At 41.7% G+C, this 14,542-nt stretch overlaps 2 protein-coding genes across 10 annotated transcripts in view; both read right to left on the reverse strand.

The window, feature by feature from the left end:
- TTLL12 (tubulin tyrosine ligase like 12) overlaps positions 1-796 on the reverse strand; it is a 28,134-nt gene extending 27,338 nt beyond the window's left edge. Inside the window, exon 1 of the mRNA XM_005507107.4 lies at positions 560-796. Coding sequence (XP_005507164.3) covers positions 560-679 — 120 coding nt within the window. The 5' untranslated portion in view covers positions 680-796. The remainder of the gene's footprint in view (positions 1-559) is intronic.
- A 5,678-nt stretch (positions 797-6,474) lies between these two features.
- SCUBE1 (signal peptide, CUB domain and EGF like domain containing 1) overlaps positions 6,475-14,542 on the reverse strand; it is a 249,621-nt gene continuing 241,553 nt past the window's right edge. For all 9 annotated transcript variants that reach the window (XM_065050094.1, XM_065050093.1, XM_065050095.1 and 6 more), the window contains 2 exons: positions 14,429-14,508; positions 6,475-13,315 (listed from right to left, as the gene is read on the reverse strand). In XM_065050094.1, coding sequence (XP_064906166.1) covers positions 13,163-13,315; positions 14,429-14,508 — 233 coding nt within the window. In that variant the 3' untranslated portion in view covers positions 6,475-13,162. The remainder of the gene's footprint in view (positions 13,316-14,428; positions 14,509-14,542) is intronic.

Consider the following 14,542-nt stretch of genomic DNA (forward strand, 5'->3'; position numbering starts at 1 on the left):
CCATAATGCATTAGCGTATAACAACGTCCTGACTTTACTACTACCACTGCTGCTTTTCTAAACTCCTCTTTTGGCAAAAAGGTCTGAAGGCTTTGGGACGTATTCATCACCTCTCCCTAGTACTGGATCCCCAGCTACCAGGATGCCCAAACGCTTTCAAGCTTTACGCTGACAACAATAAGATGAAATGAGATATGCACAACACACCTCATCTCTTTTACAGCTCCAAGCTGCAGTCTCGGCTACACAGCCAGCACGAAGCTTTCCCCACACTCCCCTGCAGAACAAACAACCTCTTCGCTTTCTTCTTCAACCCGGCTGGGAGAGGGGGACGCGCTCCCCACCGCGGCTTCCGTGAGGAGAGCCTGCACCCCACGCTTCCCTCACCAGCGCGGGCAGGGGCTGCTTCATACCCAGCTGGGGAAGCGAGGAGAGTGGACCCCACGCCCCACCGTCTCCTCACTGAGAGAAACACCGTGCGGGGCCCCTCGCTCCCGGTCGGAGGGGCTTCTCTCAGCGCCGTTCCCGCTCCCCCCCGCAACAGCCCGCAGCCTCTCACCTCGCCACGCAGTTTGCGGCACAGGCTCTCCCAGTAGCGCCCTGGGACCCCCGAGGCGCGGAGCGCGGCCCCGTGCAAGGCCACGAAGGCCGCCAGATCCTCCTCACCGTCCCCCGACATGGCCGCACGCCGCCGCTACCCGGGAGGGAGCTGCGCGGGCGTGGCGGGGCCGGGGGTGGAGCTTCTCCGCGCCGAGAGGCGGTTGCGGCCGTTAGCGGCCGCCGTTAGGCAGTGTCTCGCCTCGGGGCGGGGCGCAATTAGTTTCCAAGCAGCCGCTGGGAGAAGGGGTCTGAGCGGGATTTAGTCTGTGGAGCCCGTGTGGGTTCTGCTTGTCATAGAATCGTGCAATCATGGAATCATACAATCATTTCAGTTGGACGAGACCCCCGGGATCATCGCGACCCGCTCCGGGGACAGCGGCAGGTGGGGAGTTTGACTGGGGCGGTACACTTGTCAAAGCGTAACGCTGGTGTCCTAAGGCAAGCTCAGGGAGGAAGGAAACCTCCCGCGGAGCAGAAGGGCAAAAGCTCGCTTGATCTTGACCTAATACTGGCACTAAACCATGTCCCTGAGAGCCTCATCTAAACGCCTTTTAAACACCTCCAGGGATGGTGACTCCACCACTTCCCTGGGCAGCCTGTTCCAGTGCCTGACAACCCTTTCTGTGAAGTATTTTTTTCTAATATCCAATCTAAACCTCCTCTGATGCAACTTGAGGCCATTTCCTCTTGTCCTGTCACTTGCTACTTGGGAGAAGAGACCAACACCCTCCATGCTACAACCTCCTTTCAGGTTGTTCTGTCCTTAAGCTTTAGTAAAAACACAGCATTCGTTGTGCAGTGCTGGCCGCAAGACTTTGAGTTTCCCAGTGTTTTGTGATGGTGGGGCAGTTTCGGGAAGGCCCCAGCTATAACCCCTGAAGTGGGTTACAGGTGACATGTGAGGGGGGCTAACTACTGGCCACAGCCATGGGCAAAGCTTCCTCTGAGTTGTGTGCAAAGAGGAAAAACTCACACCGCATATAGTGCCAAACAGTCATTCTCTAAATTGAAGTTGTGTGGTTGTGGTGGTGTGGGGGATTTTTTTTGTTGTTGTTTTTGTTTTGTTTGGTTGGATTTTTGTGTGGGTTTTTGTTTTTTGGTTTGGTTTGTTTAACTTTGACAAGTGAATTTTAACATATAGGCCACTCTTAAATATCTCTCAGTGTAAGAGGAAGGTGTGTTCTTTGCAAGCACCTGTAGCAGGGTAGTGGCTTCCCAGTATTTTTTTCTTGCGTTGTTTATTCATAGAAGACATTTATAAGAAAACCCATTCCTTCTCAGATTTTGTAGGGAATAGAGTCTAAACCAGTTTCAGCTGTGGCTCCCTAAATGTTATTAGTAGCTTTGGTCTTAACTCAGGCGTGGTAATAAGCTACAAGGTGTCTGACCCTGGTGGCTGCTGGGAGCACAGGCCAGGGCTTTGCTGTGCCTGCTGTTGTGGCTGGCCAAGGGCTGCTGCTGGGGGCATCCACATTGCTCCCTCTGTGGACTGTCTGCTACAGGGACTGCAGAAACTGCTTTTCCTGCCAGCCTATCCTCAAATCAAGCCAGGATCGGACTTCAGCACCGCCCCTGCTGGCAGCACAGCACTGTGCTCCCAGGTGTGTCCTACAGCCCTGGAAATACAAGGCAGGTTCTAGAAATGGGAATTTAGGGTCAGTAGCTGGTAAAGAAATCCCCAAATTCATGGAGAGCAGTCAATGGAGAATGTATATGAATGCTGAAGAAATACTTCTTTGTTCACTGCCCTGTCTTCTGTTGCTGCTCCGGTGTCCCAGAGCAATTGGTTTCTCCATATAATCACAGAGTTACCAGGTGGAGGGTCTATATATTAAAGTGCTGCGACAGAGTAGAAAGAGATTAAAAATTTTGCCTACATGCTGTAACTATACATCACTGTTCTGCAGTTGAGGATATAGCACAATTCTCAGGTGGATATCTGAATAGTAAATGCAAGCAAATCTTCCTCTGTGCCTGAGACTCTGTCTGCTTCACTACGTGCTGTGTTCCCACACTTCCCCAGCATAAAGGCTTTACTGGGATGTCACTAAGGACACCTACCTGATTAAACAACAGAAGATCAAAAAACAGTTGTATTTCCAGTGTTCCTTGACTGCGTTCTCACGATGGTGCTCTGAGTTTGAGGATGTTTTTGCTAATATTGTGGTTTGGAAAAAGAGGATGGCTGTGGTGGTGGTCTTGCACTAGTATTATAAAATGTAGAGACTGGATCACTTACCAGTCCTCATGGGGGTCCTGCTTACCGACAAGGTTCCCATTGCCACCCTTCCTTCATTTCTGTCGTTGTCATAGGCTACGTGCGTGATGGCGCGTTACATATGCACACAACATGATATGGTTCTACATGGCCTCTATCAAGGATAGCAAGTTACGCATCTTGGGTTTTTGCATAGATTTGGTTCACTATACAAAATGTTGTCTCAAGCTGGGAGTGCTTACTACTGCTAATTTGAACTGGTTATTTGTTTACTTCTTTTTTTTGCCAGATGACTTTACAAAAATGAGAGTTCCCAGAAAAGTTAAGTCAAACCTTTTAATTACAAAAAAAATTTAAAAAGGTCACTCTTCTTTCACTAGACAGACCAAATAAAATAAGTGGGATGTATTTTCATTTCTTTGTTCAGTAGAGCCACAGTGACCATGCCCTGGCCAGAGGCAAAGGGAATGTGATCCTGCTCCAACATGACATTTACATAACTCTTTTCCTTGCCAAGTGCAGGCAGGTGTTTTCTCACTGGTTGTTTGCACTTCCACCTCCCTTTGGGTAGGAGTTCTGGCAGCCGGCCAGCTGTCCAGGCTGTTTGGGGGAGCTTGCAGATCTGGAGGCAGGCTACAATGCAGCTGATAAACTCTCCAGTGATAATAAGACACAGTCAGAATCACTGGGGTTAGGAGTAAAGACCCTGAGACACAGAGCAACTCTAAGTGAGCTATTCCCTGACCTTGCCCAACAGTTACCTAATGCACTTATTCAGCTGCTGTCCTTGGCAGCCTATCCCACTGTTTTGATGGTTTTCCACAACAGGAGTAATTCCTGGAGCATGGAGCAGAGTCCAGCACTTGCCACCACCCTGTCACTGCTTCAGCTGCACAGCGAGGCTTCTGCGAGCAGTCGCTCCTACTCTGTGGCATAGATCACTTGTGATGCCTGAGCCATAGCCCAGAGATACCACTGTCAGCCTCTCATTATGACAACAGGTATTTGTGGATAATCTTTGCAAAGAAAAAGTTACCACAGTATGTTATTCTCATTGTTTTCTTAGGAAGAGTGACTAATTTTCAGTGCCTGAACAATGCAGTCTGTACTCAGCCAAAGTGCTTGTTAAATTTAATGGCTTACTTTACATAGGTATTTGAAGAGAATGCAAAAAGTTCTCAGCAAGGCTGATCTACCCCAGTCTAACAGTAAGAGCCTTTACCCTTCTGGTGCTACCTGTAGAGGGCCAACCCATGCAGCCCTTGTGCCTCTGTCACGGCAGTCCCCAATGACTTACCCACCACTACCTCATTTAGTTCCTGCCTGGCAGCAGCCTGTAGCCGCAATTTATCATGATTTAGCATATGTGAACAAGCATTTGCCCCCAACAAATACAACTGGAGTTTTACAGAGTTTTGTGAAACGGGCAGTTTCTGGCTTTATTCCAAATGCTTATGGCTATCTGATCACAATAGATCTGATGTACATTTCCCACGTCATTTTCCTGTTGTTTCTGACTCCTAAATAAATACCATATGGGATAAAACGCAGAGATGGGCATTTATGGTACTTCTTTTGATTTATCTTTTAAATATAGAAATATTTTGTAGCAAAACTAGTCTGTGGCAACCTAGAGCAAATGCATCTATGTTTATGTTGCTTGTCTAGCAACACGGTAAGACAGAAATTTGTTGGGGCGCAAGGTGGCAGCAGCAGCAAGACCCCCACAGGGTTGGGAGAAAGCAGACTGCAGCTCATTGTTAGCTTCACATGCTATAGGATTTCAAGCACAGCTATTGTAAAGCAGAAGGAGAAAAAATACACCATGGCAGGGCAATGTCTCCTAAAAATGCTCTGGGAATGATGTAAGGTTTGCAACTTACATAAGGATTTGGAGACATGTTGCCAGCGATTCACTGCTGACTGTCCATTTAGATGTTATTTGTAAGAGGGAAAAATAGCCATTTATTTTGATTGTACAGAACAGGGCCCTTTTGTGGCACCAGGAGTCAGTCAGTGTTGGTGGCTGAACAAAGAATCCGTCTTCACTCACCTGCTGGGCTGCACCCGAGTGCTGTTCATCAGGCCATTATGTTTTGCGAGCTTGTTGGGAAGTCATGGAAAAATCAGAGATGGGAACAGACCCCTCCTGTGATTCCCGCCAAGCAATGCCTATTTCAGTAAACTAGAATCTTGTACTCCAGTGCACATTATCACAACAGATGAATTTTCAGTGACTTTCAGCCTTGTGTGCAGATACTTCATTACCAGTAATTAATTTGACTTCCAATCAACTTTAGGAACTTTTGAGTTCAGCTTTTGTCTGTCTTTGATGGGAGCTGACTTTTCTGTTAGTCCTTTCAAGCTTTGAAGCTATAAAGAGAGCTGAGTGCCATCTCACATGGCACCGTCTGTAGGGTGATAAAGGGCATGCTGTATCTTGGAGCATTATGAGGGTAACTGCCCATTTTTTTGCAGCCAGTCATAATTTAGCTGCGTCTCTCTTTATGTCTTTCAAATCTGTCAGCGACACCAATAGTCACCAGTCATACTGATAGTATTTATATAATTTACAACATACATAAAATCAGTGGGGCATGCTGTCATTTGATGAGCACTTTCTCTGGACAAGATAAACTGCTTACACAAGAGCATCCACAGAGTACCACGCACTGTGCTGGTATGTGAGGTGTCCTGCCTGTTCTACAGTAGGTGGCTGCTGCAGTGTTAACAATGCCCCACAGGCCGTGCACATCCCTAATGAGTGCTGCTAAGTGGCAAACCTGGTATCAGGTGTTATCAACTCAATAACATCTCTGGGTTTTGTCTGCCCTAGCATGCTGTGTACCCTTGGTGACAACTTCACTTCTTGCACTGCGAAAGATTATTTAAATGAGATCTAACTGAACTATTGATGTCACTACAGTCTATTTTCTGTCAGTCTGTCATAATCCATTTTTATCATTACCAGCATCAGGAGTTTCACTTGGGCCACTGATGGTACAAATTCTACTTGCTTTGTAATCTCAGACTGCAAAAGTGTAACTATCATTGTAAAATTCAGCAGCAAGAAGGGCCTTGGCAAACACACTTTTTTACAGCAGAGCTAGAGGAAGAAAGGACACTTGATCTTTCCTTAAATCATCATTTTGGGTGCAAGTGTAGTTTCTTTTCTCATCCTAGTCCTCAGTGGGATAAGCAGAAGGTGAGTTTGGAAGTCACTGGTCTTCTCGGCAGCTGGTGGTGGGAACAGCCCATCAGGCCACCAGTGGAAGAGAGCTTCCTTCCTCTTTCTTCGACGCTGCTTTTCAATAGAGGGGTGTGGGAAAGGGCACCTGTATGAGATATACATGATAACACCAGAGTTATTTTAAGAAATGGTTAAAGGTGCTGGAGGGATGTTGACATGGTGCTGTGCTGTAGCCAGGAGTTCTTCTTGCTCTGAAAAACCCTCCTTGATGTCTATTTGGAAGGAATTCTGTGTCCCAGCAGGCATAAATTCCAGTTGTTCGATGAGGAAGAAAAAGCCCTCTGTTGCCAAAAGATGAAAATTAGACCAAAATATGTAAATGCTATCAAGAGTTGTTCTCTTCTGATTCCTTTGTACACTGCACTGGAGTCTTTTCCATGTACAAAAATAAATGTCAGGCAGGGTATCCATTCCATTTTATGTTTATTATGAAAGTGATTTTTAACAAAAGTTTTATTACATGCTTCATTTTGAGCTTTGACATAGAAATCAAAGCTATTAATATACAGAGGCAAAAGGAAATGTATTTTCTTATAAGGTACATTTACAACAACATTTTCTACTACAAATCTGACAGTATTGTTAAAATATTGGTAAAGCCCAGACCACTGTATTTTATTTTCTAAGTATCAAATTTTGTACAGTTATTCACTATTTTTGCTCTAAACTATCATGGTACATTTCATATGGAAATAGTTGTTTGTACATAATTTACATTGGTAATAAAGCTTAGAAGTCCCAGCAGCATCTACAAGGGTTTAGTTCCAAATGTGACTCTTGCCCAGTGATTTACAGAGAGCAAGTTGGTACAGAAGCCAATATTACGCTCCAGGTATTTTCCCCTGAAATCTGGTCTACCAGAAATTCCTGCTTAACAGATGATGGATGTGATGACAGTGAACTTTATGCAGGTGAAACCACAACTGACCTCGGCGGCACTTTTGCCTAAAAAGGGCTCTATGAGCTGATCCAATTCAAGGCTTTATCACTTCCACTGCTACCTAGGAGCACACAGATACTGTACCTTTCCTTGTCCTTATACTATATTTGGGTATAACCTTTTGACTTCCCTTTTATTTCTGAGTTTTGTGTTGTTTGTTATCCTAACAAAGGAAGAACTAATACTAGCTTTAAAGTACATATTCTTTATATGTTATGAAAATGGCAAGCACTTCAGAATGACACTTGATAGTCAACTCTATGAAAATTAGCAGGTTAAATTGCCATGGAAAACTCCTCCTATGATGCCACTGAGACTGCAGAAGTAACAGGAGCAGTCATCTGCAAAGGTGAATCTGACTACTGACCACCTCCACCCCAGTCTCCTAAAGTACCTTTTTAAGCATCATGTGGAGTATCTGCTGCTGTCAATGCAAATTAACGGCCTTTCTAAGGTATAAAACATAGAAAACAATATTTACAAAATAATTTTAATTAAAAAAGTAACAAAACCAAACTCTAAAAAACTATATTTTCACAATCAATAAAATAAAGTTTAATTAAGCAAAGCTACTTCTTTTTCTAGATTTTAGAAATTTAGCTAAAATTGAATTGCAATTGTTTGTATATCTTTAAACTTGTTATCTCCGCTTTCTGAATACAGATGGTTTAAATTATTACATCTAAAGGTACTTCTGTACATTTTACTCTTGTATATTACATATTAATTTCATAGATTAAAAGCTTAGTGATGAAACGGAATAAATAAATGAAACATCAAACTGGAATTGTATATATTCAGATACTTAGATAACAGTTTTTTGACATGAAGACTTTATTTTCCAATCTGTTTCTACTCAGATGAAAAACGTTGCAGTAAAACATGACACTTCTCTCTGAATCCAAGTCTCACACTGAGAAGTAAGTTCATGTTACCTTATAGAGATCTCCCTTCTTCCATAAATTCTTATGCGAGTTGTTGGGTTTTTTTGGTTGGTTGGTTATTTTCTTTTCCTTTTCTTTTTTTTTCCTTTCCCAAGTGCTTACAACAGTCTCTCATCCTAGAAAACTATTTAATTAAAGTCTCAGAGTATTTAGAGTCTATAGAACCTCTCCGCTTACTACCGTTCAATTGGTGGTTTTAAGCTATGAAAAAAATGCAACTACTTGAACTCATGATACAGGCACAAATAACTGCGTGCGTTGCTCACTCCCATCATTAGAAAAGGGAAAATCCAAACCCTCGAGTGGCTGAGAAATTTGCCACTGGGTTCAGTTGCTGAAGATTTCACTCCAGCTCCTTTCTTATGAACACTCAAAGGTATTTGGAGTCCAGCCATGGGAACTGTCACAGAGCAGTTAGGTTTTGCTGGTAAGGACCTGTCAGCAGCTCCTTTATCAGAGTCATACCACTACAGTTGCTCCTGAAGTTCATAACTTGTTCTTTGCAATATTAAAACTGGCTTGTTCACTGATAAGACTTAGCTGAGAAATCTGAATCTGCTGGGCAGGCTTACAAAGGGGTATGGGGTGGGGTGTGACTTTCCTCTTTGAATGATGAATGCATGTAGGTGTTTCTTGTTTGTGTGGCATCACCCTTGCCTTCTGCTTGCAGGCAGAGGGCTACAGGTGAGCTGTGCTCTTCCAAAACCAGCTGGCAACTCAGAATAAGGACTCTCTGAAAACTCTGTGACTAAGCCTGTATTTATTTAAGGTAGTTTAAAACTGAATTAAACTAAACCTAGCTTACTAGGTAAGCTGGTTTTAAGTGAGCTTACTTCTTTTAAGTAGTATAAAGTTGATGCATAGGAAAGATGAGTCTAAATCTTTAGCTGTTATAACATACTGTGATTTAACTTTATTCTATAGGGGGGGCATAATGAGGAAATAAGTTTATTTTGAAAGTTGCTTTACAGGTAAAAAATCTACTGTTATGATGGGAAAAGGAAGGCAGGGCAAGAAAATGGGCTGAAAGAAGACTTCAGCAGCTTTAAATCCAGTTTTGATGAGGTAAATCTTCAGGGAGAGTAAGTCTTGCTATTGCGGGCAAGATGCAGGTGCCAAGGTACTGAACACTGAAAGCTGATGCTTCCCGCACTCAAATGACACACACAGACACCCTGCCCACAGCAATCACTAATGAGCACTTTCATGGCACGACATAGGGCTTGATTAGCAACTTCTGATTGTTGCAGGCTCCTGGACTGCAGCAGGTATACAGGTGGTGATTTGGTGGCATGTCAAAATTTTTAGGGATGATTCACGACCACCTCACTAAAAATAAGTGCAGTATTTAAAGCAGGAGGAGAGGCTTAAAATAGTTAAGTGCTACAGGGTACAGCTTTTAAGCATAAAGGAATTTGCAAATTGAAAATGCAAAGCTCAGTTTGTGACGTGGAATTGGGCAATCACAAATGGACACTTGTTCAGCCTTCCTGTAACAACACATAAACATGTTGTTGCACCTATCCTGCATACAATGTGCAATTCTATAAAAACAGACACAGGGCTGTATTTATTGAATATGTTTAAATGTAATATTTCATGTTTAGGGTAAAAGTCAAAATTTTATATTTTGCGATGTATTGATTAATTTCACAAAGCTGATTATCTTAAAGGTGGCCATACTTCTCCTTATATGGTTTTTGATTCCCAATAATGTCTATGTCTTCTCCATACAAGACATTCCTTGTTGTTGTACTGTTATTGTGTAGCAGCAATATGTTCTCTGAGTTAGGATAATGAAGACATCCTACATCTACATTAATGAATGAAGAACAGAGTTCACCTTCTATTTGGTGACCATGAGTTCCTATAACTATAAATCTAGTATGAAAGTCCAAGTATTTTCAACTTTTAGAGCTGATGTAAGAACTGATGTAAGATGTTGTTGTACAAATCAGCTGAAAAAGGTTCAGACAGTCCTATATACCTGTCATTACTTATTTCATTACAAATTTTCACATCCAAGGGCATTTCTATGCAGAGCTGCAAACATTCGAACCTGACTTATTTTCTATCACCTATAAAACCCCTACATATTCAGAAGCATATCACTGTATACTTTTGAAGACCAAATCATTCTCTTTCACTGCTTACAGCAACACAATTTGCTGCAGAACTTCTTGAGCGCCCTGTCCTGACTGTGGAGTCCATGCCTTTCCATGGCTCCAGAGAACATGAGCTAACACACACTCTCAGGTTGTCTGTCAAGATGAACCAGACAAAACCCTGGTTTTGTCTAATGTGGTTTTAAGTCAGGGCAAGTTGTACCAGAACTAAACGCAGCTGGTCTCTCCTTGATTCCCCTCTTACAGCTCTACCAAGCTCCCACTAGCAGTGGCCACAACTGGCACATGTCCCTCTCATAGTTGTTATCTGGCACTGGACTCCCCATGCAGCTGAGATCCTGAAAAATGTTACAGTGCTGCCGGTGGTGTCTGGACTCATGAGGCAATTACTTTCAGCCCTGTTCCAGACAGAAAGTCTGTCCTGCTTGGTACCAGTGTTGTACAGTAGTATTATGTTCAAACACGTGGGTTGTTAAGCACAAATTTTAGCACGTATTTCACTAAATTCACTGCATAGCATCAGGTTCTGAAGTTCACTTATTGAAGTTTGAAATGCTGAAGATCACTGTAAATTGTTCAGCAAATAAAGAAGTTATTTTTTTCTATATCTTTCAGATCTTTTCCTTCATATCTTTCAGTAGAATGGCTGCAATCCTGACCTATTCTAATCATGCCAGATAACATATCAGCCTTTTAAATACTGTTTAGCTGAAGTAGCTTTTAACCTATATGCTCATAAATAATTGAGTACCTAAAAAGATTTTTTTTTGTTGTTGTTTTGTTTTGTTTTTAAAGATTTTTTTTTTTCCCCTACAAATAACTCCTGTTAAGGGAATAAAAACCTGTAATTTTCCAGGCATGCACTGAATCTAGGACTGACGAGATGTTCTCCTTCGAATGTCCGCCTTTAGTAGCCCAGAATGAATATTTAATAAAAGTAGTTTCAACATCCTCACAAAAGGTCAGGTTTAGCAGCCTTCAAAAGAGGACTTTTATGTTACGTTTTGAAAGGAGGGTTAATATATATACATATATGTTAAAGAGAAAGCTCATCAAAGACCTAAGATCTGTGAGTGAAAAAGTTGAGTTGTTAAACCCTAAGTTAATACTGTTCAGGCACAGAAAGATAAAAATTAGGCTCTTCAACACAAAGTAACAAAAGCAAGCAAAACTATAAGGTGGCCAAGTAGAAAAATTCAACAGAATACTTAAGGTGTCCCTAAGAAACAGCATATTCAACCACTAGTAGCCAACAGAAAACAATCTTGTAAATTTTAACATTACTTGCTCAAAGTCAAAATGAAGGGTAAGAAGTTAACCATAACCACCTTTGATGTATGTCCTTGAGAGTGTCCAAGGGTTTGCTAAATGACAGGGTAGATAAAATGCAGTGAATGTTTGTCTTTTTGTGAAACAATGTTGGCATGACTTGTAGGATCAAAAGGGAAAATGATATACAAGAGGAAGGGACTTAAAAGGAAGTAGGCTGAAATACTAATCAAATTAGCTCCTCTGTCATTGAAATTAGCTCCTGTGCCAGGAAACAGCAGGAAACACAGGATTTACCTAATCTAAACCCACCAGTACCTCTCATTCTGTGAGGAAGGCCTGACCGCACGGCTAACGCTCTCCTGCAGGCCATACAGTCCCCACGGTTGATGGGCACTGCAGCTGCAAATTTGTGACAAAAGGCAGTGCCAGGTCTCTAAAGACCGAAGGGCCTGGCCTCCAACTCATCCATGAAACTGGGTCCTCTTCACCCCCTCACTCTCCTTAGAGTCTGGGCCTGTGACACAGGTGTGTTCCCAGCATTTTAGAGCTGGCAGCTCCAACATGAATTCCTCCTTGGTGAGCTCCTCCCATGTGTGTCATCCTCAGGGGTAACTCGGTCTGCATGTGAGGGGTGCCCAAGGAAAAGGCAAGAGCTGACCCTTTACTGGACAGCAGTTGCATCTTAACTGATGTTCATTTTCCTGGAATAAGGTATGTTGAAAGAGATTGTCCCAGAGTAAACCATTATCTACTAGTATAAAACTCCAAAAGGCTTCAGTTTGGTGTAAATGGAAGTGACAAGCACTTGGAGAAGTCATTTAATCATCTAAGCAAAGTTACAAATAGATATGAGTAAACAGGGTGTGTGGGAGTAAAGATTTAAGCATGAATAATATTTACAGTTACTAAAGATAACATTACTAATGTACCCACAAATAGAAGTATATATTTATATATTTATATATTGTACTTACTTAGATGCTCTATTAACAGAAAGAAAAACAAGACTACTACTGTTGTTGTTGTTCATTTCTCACCTATCCTATTGTAAATGCCTTCAAAGGGACCAACTGGTATACAGAAATCCAGAGCTAAATCTGTTTCAAAGGAGTAATTGACAGTGGCAAACCTCTGAAGAAGTTTAGAAGAGGACAGATAAAAACACTCGGACATTAGAGCATGGGACTCAATCTTAAGTAATTCATAGAACAAAATTATACATCTGTTTCTTTTTTTTTTTCTTTCTTTCTTCTTTTTTTTTTTTCCCTTTTGATTTCTACTTGGACAGAACTTCCACTAACCCACAAGTAAGAAATAACAAAATTTAGATTGTTTTGTTTTCTTCTAAAGATTCAAATATAAACTTCAAGTGCAATTCAAAATCCAAATATTATTTATACTACATGCTTCTTTCTACAACAGAACTTATCTGCAGGTAGTTTCATCAGATTTGAATAGATTCCTTCTTTGCCTCGATGAACGTTATTGTTGATGAAAAGTAAAAAAGCTAGAAAGAATATTTTTCACATAATGTAATTTCAAATGGAAAGTGAAGACACACTAGTGCAGACACAAATTTGGATCTTCAACTAGATGCACTCGAGGATGCACACATTTTTTTGTAGTAAAAATCCCATTCAGAACATTGGCTTTTAATGGTTATATTAATAAAACATTATAGGTATTCTTCAATATACAATTGAAAACAAAGACTGCAAAAAAAGAGCCTTCAAATTAGCAAATGTTTCTACTATGGAGGAAAGACAATATTTGACAGGAATGCAAAATAACCCAAAATTGAATACCACTAGACTATTTGTATGGTCGTAGAAATCTGGAAACTTTTGATCGCAGTAGCTTGATAAATGATCTTGGAAACATCTCTTTTGACTCTTGTGCTGTGTACTTGAAATAGTTTTGTGGATGTGCCAGTACATCAAAGAGAGCTTTAATCAGTTTCTTGTCCTATGGGAGACAACATACATATTGGATAAATATACGGTTTGGATTTAGTGTCAAAATTAATGAACAACATGCAAAACTTTACTTGGGTAAATCAGTGTAAGGAAACTACTCCATGTTGCTGTAGATTTTTATACTGATGAATCTTTCTATCATGCCAGATGTTTTTTCACAATTAATATTCTTGGAAGGTCCTGAACTGAGAGTGCAGATGCTGGGTTAACACAAACCAGCTGCAGAAGGTGGGCATTAGAATTGCAAACTGCCTGTTTCACGCTGCTGTCCAGGGCCTTCCCTCCACGAAGAACAGAGAAGGCTGCTCTTCTGTGATGCTGAGCTCTTTAAGGACCTTCTCTTGTACACTGGTAAAGCCTTGATTCAGGCCTCAACTGAGCCCGTGCCTGACCGTATACACTGTGGCTGGGACCTGAGCAGACTCAAAGCTCTAGTGAGAGAACACTGGCAGGGCTGGGGCAGGGCTGGCCAGGGAACTGGCTGTTCATCAGCTCCTGTCCTTACAAGCCGTACATTTACAAGGCTGAATTCTGCCTTCTGAGCAGTCTTTTTTTTTTGTTCTTTTCAGGTTTAAGCAGTTAGTTGTTACAGGTGGCAGCCCAGCAGCCTTCTTCCCCAATTCCCTCCAACGTGTTGCTTGTGCCTTTGGAAAACTGTTTCATAGGCGGCTTACAATGCTACATTATGGTTATGTCTTGTTGAGGCAGAACAGTGATTTAAGTAAACACATTTTTTAATGCACAGGAAATTCTAGCTTAATGACTCATTTAAACACATGCCAGACAGAGGCTGAAGAAGGCTCTTCGAACAATAGGTTTTTCATTCTTCCTTGACTAATTTTTCTAACATACAATCACATTAGCGTACATTTCATTCAGGTCCTGATTCAGCAAAGATGTACACATGTGCTCAGCCCAGCTGAGCTACTGATTTTGTGCTGCTCCAAATACCAGCATAAACCTCAGAAGACAGAGAATTTAATTTGAGGTCACACATGAGGTTTAAATATTATGACCATATCAGAGTAATGAGAACTATCTCAGGAAAATATTTAGCAAAAGGAATTCTTAGTTAGCCTCAGATAAAGCAGAACTTTCTTACCTTTAGGATTTCTTGATGGTTTTCTGATGCATATAAACGTCCATCTCGAACAATGTCTTCTATTAGTTGTTGGTAATCCTCTAAAAAATAAAGATCAGTTGAGTGACTGTTTGT

This window comes from Columba livia, chromosome 1, assembly GCF_036013475.1.
Source record: "Columba livia isolate bColLiv1 breed racing homer chromosome 1, bColLiv1.pat.W.v2, whole genome shotgun sequence".
In the NCBI taxonomy this organism is placed as follows: domain Eukaryota; kingdom Metazoa; phylum Chordata; class Aves; order Columbiformes; family Columbidae; genus Columba; species Columba livia.